The 17,896-nt window shown below is 41.3% G+C and overlaps 3 protein-coding genes across 3 annotated transcripts in view; 1 reads left to right on the top strand and 2 right to left on the bottom strand.

Moving 5' to 3' along the window:
• On the bottom strand, window positions 1-3,840 carry dscc1 (DNA replication and sister chromatid cohesion 1). The gene is made up of 9 exons (XM_084556398.1): window positions 3,532-3,840; window positions 2,601-2,769; window positions 2,387-2,521; window positions 2,139-2,229; window positions 1,899-2,037; window positions 1,675-1,727; window positions 1,382-1,536; window positions 1,065-1,213; window positions 1-950 (listed from the first exon to the last, which is right to left on the bottom strand). Exons 1-9 carry the CDS (start codon window positions 3,699-3,701, stop codon window positions 839-841), a joined length of 1,173 nt encoding a protein of 390 aa, XP_084412524.1. The 5' UTR covers window positions 3,702-3,840; the 3' UTR covers window positions 1-838.
• Window positions 3,841-6,043: 2,203 nt separating this feature from the next.
• Window positions 6,044-14,949, top strand: mrpl13 (mitochondrial ribosomal protein L13). The gene is made up of 7 exons (XM_084556794.1): window positions 6,044-6,178; window positions 6,958-7,081; window positions 7,465-7,558; window positions 7,904-7,964; window positions 9,214-9,300; window positions 10,759-10,880; window positions 14,333-14,949. Exons 1-7 carry the CDS (start codon window positions 6,152-6,154, stop codon window positions 14,355-14,357), a joined length of 540 nt encoding a protein of 179 aa, XP_084412920.1. The 5' UTR covers window positions 6,044-6,151; the 3' UTR covers window positions 14,358-14,949.
• A 137-nt stretch (window positions 14,950-15,086) lies between these two features.
• Window positions 15,087-17,896, bottom strand: part of col14a1a (collagen, type XIV, alpha 1a) — a 125,901-nt gene continuing 123,091 nt past the window's right edge. Inside the window, exon 48 of the mRNA XM_084556795.1 lies at window positions 15,087-17,196. Within this exon, the coding sequence (XP_084412921.1) occupies window positions 16,874-17,196 (323 nt within the window). The 3' untranslated portion in view covers window positions 15,087-16,873. The remainder of the gene's footprint in view (window positions 17,197-17,896) is intronic.

The raw sequence follows: 17,896 nt of genomic DNA, 5'->3' as shown, positions 1-17,896 counted from the left end.
ATACACTGATCAGGCATAACATTATGACCACCTTCCTAATATTGTGTAGGTCTCCCTTGTGCCTCTAAAACAGTTGTGATTCATCAGAGAATGGACATGGTCCTTCTGAGGGTGTCCTGTGGTGTCTGGTAACAGGATGTTGTTGGTGGGGGCCTTTGGGTCCTATGGGTTGAGTGGAGGGGGCCTCTGTGGATCAGGCTTGTTCCAGTGCATCCCTCAGATACTTGATCAGTTTGGGATCTAGTGAATTTGGAGGCCAGGTCAACACCTTGTGCTGTTTTTCATGGTTTTGTTTTTTAGTTGTTCCTAAACCCTTTTTGTGTGTGTCTGTGTCAGGCTGCATCCTGCTGGGGACGGCTGCTGCCAACAAGGAGTGTCATTGCTATGGGGTGGGGGTGTCTGGTCTGGTCTGGTCTAGGTGGGTGGTACATGTCTAAGTAACATCCACATGAATGAATGCCTGGTCTAAAAGTTTCCTAGCAGAACATTATATTGTCACAAGATGGTCAATGTTAGATACGTCTCCTGTTAGTGGTCATAATGTTATATTTATCAACATAGATCACCACCTTGTGGACAACCTCCAGCACAGCACATGTAGGTTCCTGCATGACAACTTATTTTATTACATGTATTATTATTTTTACAGACACAATAAAAACTGAAATAAACACCCAGTTTGACTTTAGTGACCAGAACTTCTGAGCTAACCTCATACCCTCACACCTTCAATGCTAACAAGCATTTTAACAGAACTGATTATGAAGTTATGAAACTTACGACATAAACAAAGCCACATACATCTTCAAAAATAAATTGAACTTGACAGTGGACGTGTTCATGTAGCCACAGGCCTCCTGGAGTTGAAAACCTTAATTCCATTTTGCATTGAAGATCGAGCATATTTGGTCAGGAGTGCTCCGGTGGTTTGTTTCTCTCCACACAGATCTCTGGATGAAGAAGTAGAGTGTTACACTTTACAGGGAACCATGAATTGTCTACATGTTACAAATCAGGTAACTGACTTTAAAGGTTATGGTGATTTCCAAATGCATGACACTAACTGTATGTATGGTGTGATGTCCTCTTCTGTCCATTTCTCTCTGAGAGTGAAGAGGTGGTTGAAGCGCTCCACAGTGTCCTCTGAGAGATCCTCCACACGCAGCAGGCAGATGGTCTCAGGGCGGGAGGTGCGGTCCACCAGGGCCAGGCTCTGGAAGATTCACAAAGCCATGAGCACCGGTCAGGAAATTAAACTTTGGAAACTTATTACTCAAATATGACAATATGCAAAATGACTTGAAAGAGGGCCAGATAACAAACAAACTCCTCCTCCTCCTCACTTCTGCTGAATGCTGTAGAAAGAGAAGTACAGGGTCACCTTTAGCTGGTCCAGTCTTGTACTCATGCTGTCTGGGACGCTCTGCTGCCAGACCTCTTGAAACTCCCTCAGGTTGAACTTGACAGCGTTCTGCAGAAGCATTAACGCTATGCCTCGACAAACTTTATCCTCATTCAGTGCATAAAACACCTCGTCTGTGGAAGGGGAGGAAGATACAGATGGTTCAGTACTGAGTAGATGCAGTTTGTGTGAGATTCAGTTACTAGTTTTTAAATGAAATCTTGTGGTCTGTTCAAATGAATTTTCTTTAGGAGGTTCTTTATTTTCTTTACCGTTTTCAGTATAGCGTTTCCCGTAGCAGTTCAAGCAGTGCTCGATCATCTCTCTGTGAATAAGAAAGAGAATATCATCACTGGGACCTGGTTGAGCATCTAATATAAGTTAGCTTTACAATAGATGCTCAGGACATCAACTTTAGCCATTCTCTTTGGATAGTTTTCTTGCAGCACTCTTTTTTGTTGGTCTCTAGAGGTGAGGATCCCATAAATTAACTTACCTGGGCTCTAGGGGGGCCAACTCTTCCACACTGGATTGAAGGGGGACCTTGTTGAAGGACCACGACTCAGAATCCACCAGCTGAGTCACGTGACCGAGCAGCTTCATCTCATAGTCAAAGTCCAGCACACGCCAGTAGCCTGGAAGGAAGAAGGACACTCTCTTTCAACAACTGATAAGTATCTACTTTGTTATTTATATAAGAAAGTACAACCCAGACAACGAAAACTACACTGTTTACCATCTATCTGACAGGCGTGGATGGTCTCTAAGTGGGTCTTAAGCTCCTCTTCACTGGCTTGAATCCTCTCCAGCAGATCCTGCATAGTGTACTGCCAACAGAGCAAACCACTTACTAACACACTACGATACGTTCAAAAGAAGAGGAGACTCAAAACATCGACACATCACAACACTCTTCTGTCTGCCTAATAAATAACCTCCAAGGCACTAGATGAATAGCACAGGTAGACTGGTGTATGTATTTACCCTGTTTTCGGTATTCTCCTCCTGCCCTCTCAACGCAGGTCCTTCATAAGGATTCTCCAATAACAGCTTCTTCAGTTTCTTCAGCTTAGGCCGCTGTTTCCTCAGTTCCCAGTAGCTGCTACAAAATCCCCAGATCTACAACATGCATAACAATCAGTTCACCAGTTGAACAAGGGCACTTTTGTGTGTGTTTGTGTGTGTGTGATTTCCATACCTGAGCGTGCACTACATGAGAGCTGTCCTGGCTGTTGGTCAGTTGGTCCGGGGTCCTGCATTCGGGTACAAACAGCAGCACGTTGGATGTGTCGGCTATTTTAAGGTCGTATGTCTTGTCGCCGCTGCAGATCACTGCACGCTCATCTTTATCCCCTCGAATGACTAGACTGGGAAAGAGGAAAAAATAATAATTGTTAGTTATAATTTATTGTTTACATATGGTCGCTTGTGGTCATTTGTGTTAGAAAATAAAAAACAGAATGGCAAAAGAACACGGTCTACAGCAGGGGTGTCAAACTCATTTTAGTTCAGGGGCCACATACAGCCCAGTTTGATCTCAAGGAGGCTGGACCAGTAACACAATAGCGTAATAACCTATAAATAACGACAACTCCAAATGTTTCCCTTTGTTTTAGTGCAAAGAAGAACAAGTATGTTATGAAAATGTTTACATGCAACAAACAACCGGACATTTCTGTATAGTTCTCACCTGAGATTCCAGGTAAAGTCTCAGTGTTGTGTTATGTCCACAACCCTTACTTAAATCTGTGTGAACCCTTGGAAAAGCAGTTACTTTTATTAGAAAAATTGCAGTTAATGTCTTCAATGTAATTTTTGCACTTTGCAAATTCAACCCGCGGGCCAGACTGGACCCTCTGGTGGGCCGCCTTTGGCCCTAGGGCCGTATGTTTGACATCTGTGGTCTACAGGGTTGATTAACTGATGAGTCAAGCTTATTATTGTTGTTTATCTTTATTTCAGGTCATTGTAAAATTAAAAAAATTTTTGGGTTTGAGGATTTTGAAGATGTCACATATGTATGTATATCGGGGACTAGTCAACAGTATTACTTGTTGCTTTGTTGTTATCTATCTATCTATCTATTCACTACAGACACAGAGTCATTAGACACATTATATTAACCTTACCTCTGTCCGGCCTCGATGTGTTTGCAGAGAGTGTCGTCCAGCTCCATCAGGCAGTAGTCTGCAGATGAGACGTTTTCTCCAAAGGACAGGCAGTGGATGGTTTTCCGTAAATCTTCCTCCTTCAGCTTGGCGATCTCCAGAGTGGCCTGCACCTCCTCTAAAGTTCTCATTTTTGGTCGGTCGGCTCGTTAAATTGTTAGTATATTGATAAATAAACCCCTCTGAACGGTCAAAGTAACTGCCCTTTTCCTTGAAGCATTAAACAAGTGGAAACTTGTGTTTCTTTGCGGCTGTAATGGGACTGTCAAATTTCCCCGCTCTCTTTCTGTCGCGGGAAGGAAGTGAGGTAACTATGTTGTGGTGTTGCGTCAAAATGCCGCCGGGTAGAAACAACTATTTGACAGAAACCAAATAAATGTTGAATATTTAGATTTGTAATGTTTTTAATAATACTAATAATTACCGAGCATGTTCTAAGCCCTAAATAGACATAAGTAAAGTATACTACAGATGCTAATATCAATAAACATCTAACATAGGAACATTGACGGGGTATTGAGTGAGGAATATGAGGTAGACAATGGGACTCCTCAAGGCAGTATTATTAGTCCATTACTATTTTCATTATTGATAAATGACATATTTAACAATGTAGAAAGGTCTATTGGTGTGGCTTTATTTGCAGATGATGGAGCAATGTGGAAAAGGGGGAGGAATGTCCAGCACATTGCAAGTAAGATGCAACAAGCAGTGGATGTAGTACATAAATGGGCAATTGAGTGGGGATTCAGGATATCTGTTGAAAAAACAAAGATGATTTTCTTTACTAGGAGGAAAATAAGTCAGGAGTTAAAGATCCAAATATCAGATAAGGAATTGGAAAGAGTAGAGTGTTTTAAGTATCTTGGGATGTGGTTTGATAAAAGATTAACATGGGCAGTACATATTCAAAAGATGGTAGAGAAGTGTAAAAAAGTATTGAATGTAATGAGATGTATGCGTGGGGTAGAATGGGGTGCAAATAGGAGTGCCATGCAAACAATGTATGTTGGAATGATTAGGTCAGTTTTTGATTATGGATGTGTTCTATATGGGTCTGCTGCTAAGACTGTGTTAAATAAATTGGACAGAATACAGAGTCAAGCTTTAAGATTATGTTGTGGAGCTATGAGGACAACCCCAGTGGCAGCCATCCAAGTTGAGATGGGGGAGATGCCTCTTGATCTCAGAAGGGATCAGCTCAGTCTAGTATACTGGACAAACCTTAAAGGTCATAGGATAGACCATATAAGTCAATCAACTCTGGTACAGTGTCAAGAGAGACAGAAAGGTACAAAGAGTAGTTTTGGGTGGATTATTAAACAGAAAGTAAATGAGATGGAAATAGCCTCATTAGATCTAAGTCCTACAGTAGTGTATTCAAGAGTTCCTTTATGGACTCTTGAATATCTTTCAGTTGATCTTAGTCTATTGGAAGAAGCTAAGAATGAGGGTATAGATAGTTATGAGGTGCAGGGGTATTTAAGGGAGAGATATGGGGATAGAATTATATTGTACACAGATGGGTCCAAAAGGGATGTGAGAGTGGGAGTGGCTTTTGTTATTCCAAAGTTAAAAATAACATCACAAAATAGAATTAATGATAATTTAGCAGTATATACAGCAGAATTAATTGCTATTTTGATGGCACTTTCTTGGGCAGAGAGCAATAGGCCAAGAAGTTTAGTAATTGCTTCAGATTCAGTTTCAGCTCTGATAAGTATTCAAAACATAAATTCACAATCTAGACAAGACATTGTTCTAGAAATAGTCCAGATGGCAAACAAGATATTGAAAGCTGGAATAAATGTTGGTTTTGTTTGGGTTCCTGCTCATAAAGGAGTGACCGGGAATGAGTTAGCTGATAAGTATGCAAAAAAGGCAACAGAACTGGATCATATAAGTTTAAGTATTAAGTATAGTAAGGCTGAAGTTAAATCCATTATTAAGGGAAAGATAAAGGAGAAGTGGCAAGTCTTGTGGGATACTGGTCAGACAGGTAGGAAAATGTATAGTATTCAAAGAAGAGTGGGGGTGAGTAGAAGTACTTGCAGAAATACACAGGAAGAGAACATAATTTCACGAATGAGATTTGGGCACACAGGACTAAATAGTACACTATTTCTAGTGGGAAAACATGCTGATGGGAGATGTAGTGTATGTAACACTCAGGAAACCATAGAACATGTAATTGTAGAATGTACTAGATATGGTAATGAGAGGCAACGGTTAAGACATCAACTAGAAGAGGAAGAGACTCCTTTAATATTAAATGATATTTTACAAAAGAAATCTGGAGATGTATGTTTTAAGTTTCTCTTTTCTTTTCTTAGAAGAACTGGTTTAATAAAGATCATTTAAGCATAGGGACATATAGTATTCAGACCCACACTCCATTTCAGAAGGTGGCGGTAATGCAACCAAACGTTGTTTGCCAACTGCCATAAAACAAGAAGAAGAAGAAGAAGAAGAAGGAACATTGACGACTCAAGTCTCGTTCCAGCCGAACATAATTACCGAACGGACCGTAGCTCACGTTGAGGGTCAAATATTATGAAGATGTGTTGGTAGTCTCGTCAAAATGTCAAGTTTCTCCAGATCTGCCCAGGTATATTTACTTGTTGTACAGTATTGTTATATTTTAATGCTGAGTCGCCATTTTAATATTACGTGTGCCGTCAAATGAACTGTTAGCAACGGCTGCTAACGAACTAGCCGCGGTGTGTCGGATTATATTATTATACCGGTTAGCCAACAAATTATTGAACTGGACTTAATATCGTGGATATGTTGGAGCTTTACATGTACTTTGATACAAAGGAGTTCGTTTATAGACTAAGTTCAAAACTCATCTTTAAGGATGGAGGAAATGGTCAAATCTTTTAAATAGCTGATTCCACATTTACGGCTCTTTCTGTTAGTATATTAATTAGCTGGCATCTTAAAATCATTGTTTTTTTTTTCCTGTAATGAAATGCGTACAGCCAACATGAATATCTAACGTAATCTACACTCATGTTGTACAATTTCTATGTGTTTCACCATGTGGAAGACACTTATACCATTACTGACACTAGAATAATGTCAAGAGCAAAAAACTGAAGCTGACCATGCGCATTACCAGGACCCTAAGACTGTAGAAGTGATCTAGTGATTAAGTGATCTTAGTTTTATTAATCACACCTGTGTTTTTCCAAGTCTTTGCAAGCTAACTACTTAAACTGCTGAAAGATGTTAACCAATTCTGAGGCCATTATGGAAGTAAACATAACCCATCCATGTCCACATATACATTTATACACTGACAGAGGACCACAGGCCTCCTGGAGTTAAAACCTTAATCCCTGTAGCTTGTGTGATTCATACTTTCTCATTCTCTTCTTTCAGCAATGGGCGACTTTTGCCCGTTCTTGGTTCCTAATTGACGCCAGGATGCAGCCGCCTGGGAAGATTGCCACGATGTGCTCTGTTAGATTACAGGGGAAACACAAACCTATCTATCATGCAATGAGTGAGTAGCAACACCATTCATCACACATACCTCATGAGTGCGTTTCTAACTTTAACATAGACTTGTTGTACTTGGTAAACTACTGTTTTTATCATTAGGACACCATAGAACACCTCTAATTTAACACTGCTAAAGCATGGAATGACCACATGATGGCAGTAGAGGACAAACTTAATTAACAGTGCCGCCTTCTCACCAGTACTTTCTAAAGTTATATTCTGGTATTCCATTATGTATGCTTGTGCATAAGTTTGTGTTGCTCTCAAATCAGGAGCATTAGTGTCATCAGTTGACCATCTGCGTGCACTTGTGAATCTTAAGATATTTTATTTTTAAAGCACAAATATAAGACACGAAAACAAACCTCTTGAACATCTTCGCAGGTGACTGTGGTGACCACGTTGTGGTAATAAACAGCAGGCACATAGCTTTCTCTGGGAACAAATGGGAGCAGAAAGTCTACTCTTCACACACGGGGTAAGAGCACATCATTACTTCACAGTTGTGTTGTAGTATAGACTCCTGGAAAGACGTAATCAGTTTATCTGCGTGTACACTGGAGATCGTCAGTGCCTGATATTTCTGTAATCAGACGCTGTAATTGTCCCTGGTTGCTGCAAACACCTTTAAATGCATCCCTGATTTCCCTAATAGAAGCTCATGCATTTCCCTTGTTTAAAGGAGAGCAATAATATGATGAGGAGACCTAATAAATTAATCAGTGTGTTATTCTTTCCAAGAGATCTTGGCTGGATACCAAGATACTCACTTTGGTTTATCATGCACAGCAAAGACTGACATTGTGTATTTTTTCCTCCAAAGGTATCCAGGTGGATTCAAACAAGTCACAGCTGCTCAGCTTCACCTGAAGGACCCGAAAGCTGTAAGTGTTGCCAGTGTCCGTTTTCACCTTTTTGTATTATTTAGGGTGAATCATAAAATAGAAAAGCCACTGCCTTGTATGTTTTGCTCTGTGGATTTTTATTATCCGCTATGTGTAATGGAAGCCACACACTCGCACACACAGATTTATGTCATTTCTCCACATGCCACATGCTGCGCAGAGGATAGGTTTTTCCTGGAGTGACACTTATCTCTTTCTTTATATGGTTTGCTTGTGCATATTAATGTGAAGTTCAGCGGAGTGGGATTAAGGAGCAGTGGATTTGTGCTGGTGATGGTGACGTTTGGTGTGTTTGGTAACTCGGCACGTGATTGTCGGTTCAGGATAATTCCCGGGCTTTGGTTTATTGCATATTCATGAGTTCAGGCAGGGTTAGGAAGATTAGATATTTTACATATCGAGTGATGATTTCGTTCAAAGCTTGATGTAATTTACATACTACGTTTGACAAACCAAACGGATTGAACTTGACAATTGTATTTTTGGCAGTTGTACAGTGCTCGTGTGATCTAGGAGAGTTAATGTAAGAAAATTAATTTCAGTTTATTTATGAAGCATGCTAAAAAATAATCGTTTAAAAAATCCAATCAGGACTTGGATTGGTCGAGACGTAATGTTAAATCATCATGATGGGATTGTGGGCAAAAAAAAAAAACGGATCAGGACGTTGGTACATGCAGTGAGAGCTTGTCAGTGATTTCCCACACGCAGCTAGTGTAGGCTCATAAAATAACATACAATTCCTCTTGTCATGTGGAACCACTAGAAGCAGGTGAATGACCTGCACTGGTCTCCAATCTGTAGCTTAACAAAACCAGGAGAGACATCTACTCTGCTGCTGGCTCTTTACTAATGCAGGTTTCAGTCCAGCCAATGACCACAGACATCCTGTCCTGATGCTGATTTAGTTAAAGTGACGTTTGGAGGCTCGGCGAGCCAAGAGGGAGAAATGGAATTGGACAGATGAACGATTGGTCAGCACTGCTTCTGTCCAGCATCTCTCTCCAGTGGCTCTGTCCAGTATCTCGGTCCAGTGACTCTGTCCAAGTTGAATTCACTTTTGTCAACCAGCCTGATATAGGAAAACACATTTTCATTCATTTCATTTTCAAAATATAAGGAAAACAATGGGAGTGTACATGTGGTTCCCATAGACACAGATATTGTTTTTTTTTTTTTTTTCCAAGAATGTGATCATGATCTGTTTTAACGTTCTTCTCCTCTCCAGATTGTGAAGCTAGCAGTTTACGGCATGCTGCCTCGGAACCTGCACCGGCGGATAATGATGCAGCGGTTACACATCTTTCCTGAAGATGTAAGTCCTGTTTCATCCCACGTGAACCTTCATCATTCAGAGAACGTCACGAGAAGGGGTGCACTGATAACAAGCTGCTGATACTGTCTGTAACATAGTGAGCATAGTGGACACGGGAGCCACTTCCTAAAGCATATCTCGTATACAAATCATCTTTTTCACGCTATCTGGGACAATAATTTACAAGATAAAGACTTGAAACTGTCTGAGACCGTAAACATATTAGAAAATGTTTACTGAGGTTATAAATCAAGGGAGAAGTAGGATAATTTTCTCAGACTTCAACTCAATTTTTTTTGTAACCAGAGGAGTAACTCCCTGTTGGCCAGTAGAAAGAATAGGTTTACCAAAGCACTTCTGCACAGGCTTCACTTTTCAGACACTGAATCTATGTCCACTTGTTCGTGGTGAAGAAAAAAACAACTGAGCTGAAAGTGAGGGAATACAAAGCCAGGCACTTAACTGAATGTCAATGTTGCTTCAGGGCTTGTGGATATTTAATATAAGCAGCTGCTTGTTGATGTCAGTTATGCGCTGGGTGTGGAAGGCTGTACGTTGATCTGCTGCCAAAAGCGTCTCCCAATAAATGCAGCTTTAACCGAATCTAAATATCTCACGACTAATACGTTTCCGTTCACTTATCAAGTGTGTCAAGCCGTCCTGTCGCGCTCATCGATTTAAAGGAGAGCAGATGCATCACATCGTCGCTGCAGTGAATTAATGGCCTCTGCAGCTCACACACACAACACATTTGGTGCTTCATAGCGCTTTGATAGATTTGAAATTACATCGGCCAGAACGAGCGTCACACACCACAGCTTCCGAAATCAATTTAGACAAAAAAAAAAAGTTGTCTGTGACCTGGGTAAATATTAGCTGGATTTAATTACTAGCTTTGTGGGAGCACTGTCATTAATACCAGGAATGTGAGACAATCGATCAGATGTTTGTGTTTTGACTTGTAATCCATGAGCTGTGTGGCGTCAGAGTGCAGAAGACTGACAATGAACGGCCTTTTGTTTTCTTGCAGAGTTGATATTTACCTGCAAAAGTAATAGTTCTGTACAACGCTTATTATGTACAGAGCGTCTTCCTGAGCCTCGTGGATGTCTGCAGTGATATCTGCAATTCGAAACAGTGCAGACCTGAGTAAAGTTTAGTGTTTTTGTCTTTTAGCCTGAACTCTTTGCTCCATAAACGAATCTGTAGGTGCATACACTGCCGTCATGAATATTAATGAAACTGACTGTCGGCACTGAAGAGTGACGGACCCTAAAGCCACCTTCAGCTCTTCACGTAGAATATCTGGTCTGGCTCTGCAGAGTAAATTGCGCCTTCTTTTATGTTCTACTTCTTATTTTTGTCATGTTCTTTTAAATTGTTTTCCCACTTTCTTCGTTTCTCCTCTGGTTTTGTGTCCCTGCGCTTAATTTCTTCGCTGCCTCCACACCTCTTTAGGAGCTGCCAGAAGACATTAGAGCCAACCTGACGGAGGAGCTGCCTCAGCCCAGAGAAATCCCCAGGAAGCTCAGCGAGTACTCTCAGGCGGAGATCGACGCCTTCCCCAGGCTGTGGACACCGTATGTGCAAACACACGCGCACACACACAAACATTCTGTACTGAAACACAGCAGGGCTTGCATGGATGTAGACACTATACAGAGTTTGAGTGTAGCTGCATATAAATCTTCTGCAGCCAAAACTTATATTTACTCAGTGTTTGACACTATTTATACAGAACTGATTAACATAAACATGACATTCATGGACGCTAACCCCCAACATTCACCTTCAGATGACTTTATAATTATCTGACAAAGACAAAATGGGTTTCACCTGGGACTGATTTCCTCATCCCTTTGTCCTTTGAGGACCTTCATTCCGTTTTTGGTGTCTTGACTTGCTGAGGATGAGCCAGAAGGGGGCGATGTTGAGCTGATTACGCTCTGGCAGTACTACTTTGTGTTTACCAATCATCCTGCTTTGCTTTGATTGGCATGCTCTGATTGTTTGAACTATAGTTTGTCATGTGGTTATATTTGTAAAATATTCTTTTAATTACAGTGACTATAGAAAACCCTGGGATGAGATGAAGGGATTTGCATTTATATAAAAAATTCATGAGCAGCGGGCAGACAGTTTTGGGGACTTGGATGACTTGCTAAAGTGTACGTCACCAATGGATGTAGAGGGGATTAGACCCCATGCCCCCCTCCCTTTTAGATTGTTATCAACGTGTGTATTTGACTTCAGACAAGGGGCAGTAGTTGTTTTGTCTCTGGCCGTTGCAGTATAATCTTTATGCATGGACTCAGTCGTCGCGCTGTTCTTCTCGGACCTCGTCAGCCATGAACCGTGCGGTTCTGTGTCGTTTTCATGTTCTAACCAGGCAACGCGAGCATAAACAGATCCAATTCAAAAACACGCCAACACGTTTTGCGGCCAGTTTGACTCTGTCCCTTCATGCAGGAAAAAATACGATGCAACATTTTACATTGTAACTACAAACACATGTGGCTGTGGTGAGAGTGATTGTCAGGCAGCAAAGAGCTGTCATTATGTGACATGATGCACAGAGAACAAGAACGGACAGCCACTTGATTCATGAGGATAGACATCCTAAGGAGTCTGCTCCTATGTGGACTATTTCACAAATATGAGCTTGAGTCGATCCAAGTCAACTTTTTTACTTAATGTTGCACAAAAGCTTTTAAATGAAGGCCTGTGCACATGATGACATTTTAGCTTTCTCCCTCGCCCGTGTGCTGCGCCAAACCTCGAAACAGAAATGGTCAAATGTCACAAACAGCTGTATTCCACCACTTCCCGACTGTATGGCTAAACAAGGTTTCTATGTGGGGTGTGAGAGAGAGCATCTGTTACTCGGCATAATCGTATTCATGGATTTTCTACTTCGAGTATTTTCTGGATGGAGATTAGACTGACATCATGACCCCGTATGATAATGTCGTGCTGTTGCATTTCTCCGGTCTCACCTGCAGTAAACATCATTCTGCCGGGTTAACGGAGAGCATTCTCTCTTCACCTGCTCAGCACTGACCTTTGCATCCGTTAATCAATCAATCCATCCGTCCGTCCGTCTTCCAGCTGCGTATCTGGGTCGGGGTCGTTGCTCTTCATCCCTCAAGGGCACTTTCTCAGCACTCAAGTTCTCTGGTGGGCTTTCTTTGACCCACTTAGAGGTGGTATTTACAGAAGATTCAACTTTGACTTTCCAGTTTGTTTACAATACACAGTAACTACAATTGTTATTGGATTAAGTTAGTACCACGTGGATGAGTGAATACCACCTTGGTTAATACATTAAATGCCATGACATTCTGTAAATAATGCTTAATTATTTGGACCTTTAGTTGCATGTCATACTCCCCCTTCTCTTTGTCAAATACATTTTAACTGATTTACTTTGATTTTCAGATAATGGCCACTAAAGTAGAGGTGAATGAATTTGTCCAGAAACAACATTCTGCTTTGATTTGGTATCCCAATTTCTTTAAGCATTTTGAGCTTTAAGGTGAAGATATAGTCCCTATGAAAGCTGTTTTAGTGTGTCTCAAGCAGCAGCCTCTGGGGCAGAGACCATGTTTACAGCCTGGTACATAAAACGCTTTATAACTGATTTTCCTATTCACGGTGGTTAAAGTTAAGCATAATTAAGGGCGTGGTTGTCTTGAGGGAAAGGTGGGTGCCTTTACAGGTTGCTTGCGGCCTATCTAGCCATCCAGCTCCACTTCTTTGCCCATTTTAAAATTTGCTTGGAGCTACAAACTGTCAGACACTGCCAAGATGGCGACGGCCAGAGACATCCACATTCGGCTTCAAAACTGCTCTTCAATGCTGTGTTCTTGTGGAGCAAAAGTAACGTAGTTAATGGATTTTTAAAAAAAAATTTTGGTGGCCCATAAACATAGTACCATTCGCCTCCACTGTGTCAGAGTAGAGACAGAAATCTGACTCTATCCTGTTGAATAAAAACCAAATCTGCATCTTTAGTTATCACTAGAGGAAACTGGGATAATATTTTGTTTAGTTTTGGGTGGACGGACCATTTAAAGTTAAAAACAGCACACGTTTAAAAAAAAAAAAAAAAAAAAAAAAAAACCCACATTGGGCATCAAAATAGATATATAACAGAATTAAATTAATTGGAAACCCTGACTCTACTCTAAGGGCTCTAATCCCAAAAACTTTCCACTAAGTTAATTCTTGTGTGTGTGTGTGTGTGTGTGTGCGCTTCTCGTATAGATATGTACAGCATGTCTGTACTGCGTTCAGCATTGCTGTCAGTGTTTGTTCGAGGTGATAAATGAGCCACTTCTTGCTGTTTACTGGTTCAATCTCCTCAGCCAATCAGCATGCGTGCTCAGGCCGGTCGTCACACAGCCGTCAAGGTCAAACCAATCTCGGTTTATTTAAGAGATGGGCCGTAGCCTAGTTAATATTCACTCACACTCTGTCTTAGTCATTTTACTGATCAGATATGTGTGTGTGTGTGTGTCAGGGGAGATGGGGTCAAGGTCACTGAGGGCGATTCAGTCGTTACCCTTTATTAAACACATTGTTAATATTCTCTCAGAAAAACCTTGGAGCAGAGGCGAGAGCATATTATAGGATATGCGACCTCTCTCCACCTCTGTACAGCACGCACACACTCTGGGTACACAAGCAAGAGCTCAGACATAGAAAAATCGACAACATAAACATACTGCTGTAGTTGATAGCGGAGCTATTACATTTGATAACGACATTTTTTCTACTTTGTATCAAAACCAATACAGCAGACCCCGATAATATCTGTCTGCTGCAATCTCTGCTTGGAATTAAAGGGGGAAAGCACAAAAAGAGGATGCTGTCGGCCTGAACTCATTTTGAAAAGGAAAAAAATAAAATAAACTAATGATAAGATCTGCCTGGTTTCTCATCTGTCACTCTTTATCCATGTTTTTCCTTGTAACCGGTTCTTTCTCCATACCCCTCATACTAATGTGCTGTCTTGTGCTTTTCCCCACAGACCTGAAGACTACAAGATGAAATGAAATCAAGGCTGCACGACGTGACCAAAGCAGGATGTTTATCATATGGGTCAGACAGGCTTTAAAGGACTTGAACACACAACAAAGTTATTCTCTCTGCTCACATGAGCCACAAAAAACTACATTAAACTTTGTGCTTTTGTGTAAATCCGGCCGAGTTTACTTTTCTTCACCAAAACTGGCAACATATGACTGGACTTTACCCCAGCACCCAGTCATAACCTAGATGTCAACACCGAGAACACAAAAGCCATCCTCTCTGTCAGTTTGCAGAGATTTCACCATGTGGCTCTGCTCTGATTAGAGAAAATCAGATCCTGTGAGTTTTCCTCTGAATATACCGCCATGAAACGATCAGATCTCGACCCATCAAAATGACATCCGTTAGATCTGATTCTGCTTTGAAAGTTTATGGGTTCACAGTAAAACCAATTAACGGGTTACCTTGTCAACATTCGGGCTATCAGCAGTGTGCTAATGTTAGCTTTGATTGGGACTTTTTTCTTGTCATTGTATTTCCATAGCGCTGTCAACATACATAAATCAATCCTGTTTAAGTGAATTGTAAAACAGGCTAATAAACAATTTAATAAACGTGATCTTGTCCAGTAGCTTTTTTGTTGCGTCATAAAAATAGTTACCAACCTTTTTGTGTTGTAAAACGAATGACCTAAAACACAATTCTGTTTCATTACAGATTTATTGGTTATAAAAGCAAACAAAATGAAAAATAAATAAGTTCATATTGTACTAAGGGGTGTGGTAGAGAGACACATTCCTGTTAAAGCTGTTCACTTTCGACGGTTTAAATCTAGACCAGCTCACGGCTCAAATTTTAGTGCTTGTTTTTTCAGACCGCAGTGCAGGAGGGGGAAATGTTTACACTTCAGTTCAGTCTTTATTGATTTCACGGAGAGGCAACAGACTGTTTTTAATAATAACTGGCTTGAGGTCGCATTCCAGCAAGAGGTCGGAGGTTAACCAGTGAGCAAACGGCCTCCACAGTGAGCGGGCCCCCGAATTTGCATAAGATAAATTAAAAAAACCTGGGGCAGCAACACAAGACGCAAACAACACAGATTTGTTCTTTGAGGAGAGTTAAAACCCAGAGCAGACATTATTCATGGGTGAAATATCGCAGGACAAAAATAGAATGGTTGCCAAATTTATATAAATTTCAAAACTGATTGTGTCACACATAGACTGTATAAATATGGACAATGGGTCCCCACTTCCTTACATTGGCCAAACTGACGGTATTTTCCCGGGGATACGGGCAGCGCCATCTTGTGATTTGGAAGCCAGAATATGCGCAGTACGGTCCGAGAGTGGAGTCACGATATCGATGACCCGACCACACTTCCGCATGTTTTCGTTTACTTAATACTGTACACTGCTCTACTGTACACTGCTCTACCTCCACCGTTTAAAAGGAAATTTTAGATTATACTAACAGATTATACTTGTTTTTTAAAAGTTGTTTTTTTACAACTCTCACAGTCCAGTGCCGCTTTGCAGAGCGGTTGGCATGGCAACTGGTAATCGCTATTGTGTTAAATCCCGTACCTATTGCGTCAAATTACTAACTAAAATGAAACTTATCCAAGGAATTGACACTTGAACATACATCATTATATTAACTTGTTAAAATGAGAGAAACTATCATTTAAAAAAATTATTTTTGTGTGTATTTCAGTGTTTTAGTTTGACCCATCCACTAACATGGAGGGGGTGGAGCTTATGGCCTATACTACATCCAGCCACCAGGGGGAGCTCTACTTGCTTTGGCTTCATATTTGAGGAGCAGTTCCGCCATCCATCTTTATGCAGTCTATTGTGTCACACAGTGTTCAGAGAATATTAAACAAAACAGAAGTTTCATGTTAAGGGATTAATTAACAATAATAGTTCAGATTAAAAAAACCTGGCAAAGAGAAAAAACGGAACACAATACTGTACGAACAAATCACTTCAATACTCCTTTACACATTGAAATAAAGACAGCGTGGAAGCAGAGGACTCACAATCCATCATTATAAAAAGCAGCCTGTACAACTGTTGCCAGCTCATCGTCCTTGATGATTCAAACTGTAAAAATAATGTAGCTGGTTTACAACCAAAACAAGGCGCACGTGTCCAGTTACGGCTCGAAGGAGACATGCAGCTTCACACAAAAAGAAGAAGGGATTAGTCCTGTAATCGGCTGTGAGATGGGAAAGAACTGGTCTTACCTTTACATTACCACTGGACGATGCTAACATAGATCAGGCACTTTTCGGACCTCCCTTTTACAGAGATATCATACAAGAGTCCACAGAGATATTTACATTGTTTCACCTGGTGGGGAAACCCACTGGAGACAGAGGGAGGGCGGAGTCTCACCACAGTTTCAGATGAGCAGTGTGTGTGTGTGTGTGTGTGTGTGTGCATATCAGTTATCTGACATGTTTGCATGTGTGAATATGTGTGTGTGCTGTGACGTGCAAAGCTCAAGCACTTCAGGTGAGTCCATCCTTCCTCTAAAGTCCTCCCTCCTCGCTCTCCTCCATGACGACGACGTCCCGCGAAAACCTCCTGGCGACCCCCGGTGACCTCAGCTCCACATCCTCAGAGTGGGTGGGGCTTGAGCGGTAACCGTGTCGAGCGTGAGCCAACTGCGAAGGCTGTTGTGGGTAGTATTGAGGGGGGTAACCGCGGTAATATGGATCCTGCTCTTCCTCCTCGTCCTCCTCCTCATCGTCGTCCACTCCTTGGTCGTTGTTGTAGGCCACCGCTGCAGGGTTGTACGGCTGGTTGTAGGGAGGATTGTATGACTGGTAGCCGCCATGAGGCAGGGATTGGACTGGGGTGGTGGGAATATCAGGGGTCAGTTGGAGTACAGGCTTCTGGATCACCACAGCCAACATAATGCCACCTCTACAGGTGAGCACCGAGTGAGGCCAAGGCTGGCTTTGGGAATACTGCCACCACTCAAAAGCAACACGGAGGCAGCGTAGTATTAGAAGGTTACAGAACAAACTGAAGGAGCGTTTCAACCGAATCAGAGGCAGGAAAAGGAGGCATGCACAGCAGGTTTAAATGATTTTAAGCGTTAATGTTTCTCATTTCCTTGACGCTGAAAAGAGTTCTCTGGGACCGCATTAAAAAGATTTGGGACCCAAGACAGAGTCCAAAAGATTAAGCTTAATGAGGAAGTGGTTTAATGAAGCTAAAGAAAAATCTGGCCCAGATGTGATCATTTTGCTAGAAAAGGAAAAAAAATAAAAAAAATCACATTTCATTAGAAGGAAAAATCAGTTTTTCCAACTTTTTTTTTTTTTTTTTAAACAAAATGTTAGATGCACACATATGTATATGGGTAGTTCAGTAATGAATGCAGCCAATCGCCAACGAAGCAATTCATCACTATTGAGCTTATTCGTCTGGCTTTGAAAGATGAGATTAGCTTTGAAGAAATTCAAGCTTGAATGAGGGTGAAGGAAAAGCTGCTCCAGCAAAGCATTGTGTGCACGGGTATCTGTTGGCAGATGGTGCTGTGATCA

The sequence above is a fragment of the Chelon labrosus genome (genome assembly GCF_963514085.1).
Source record: "Chelon labrosus genome assembly, chromosome: 12".
In the NCBI taxonomy this organism is placed as follows: domain Eukaryota; kingdom Metazoa; phylum Chordata; class Actinopteri; order Mugiliformes; family Mugilidae; genus Chelon; species Chelon labrosus.
Note: the sequence above shows the minus strand (reverse complement) of the source record. Positions and strands in the feature narration are given on the sequence as shown.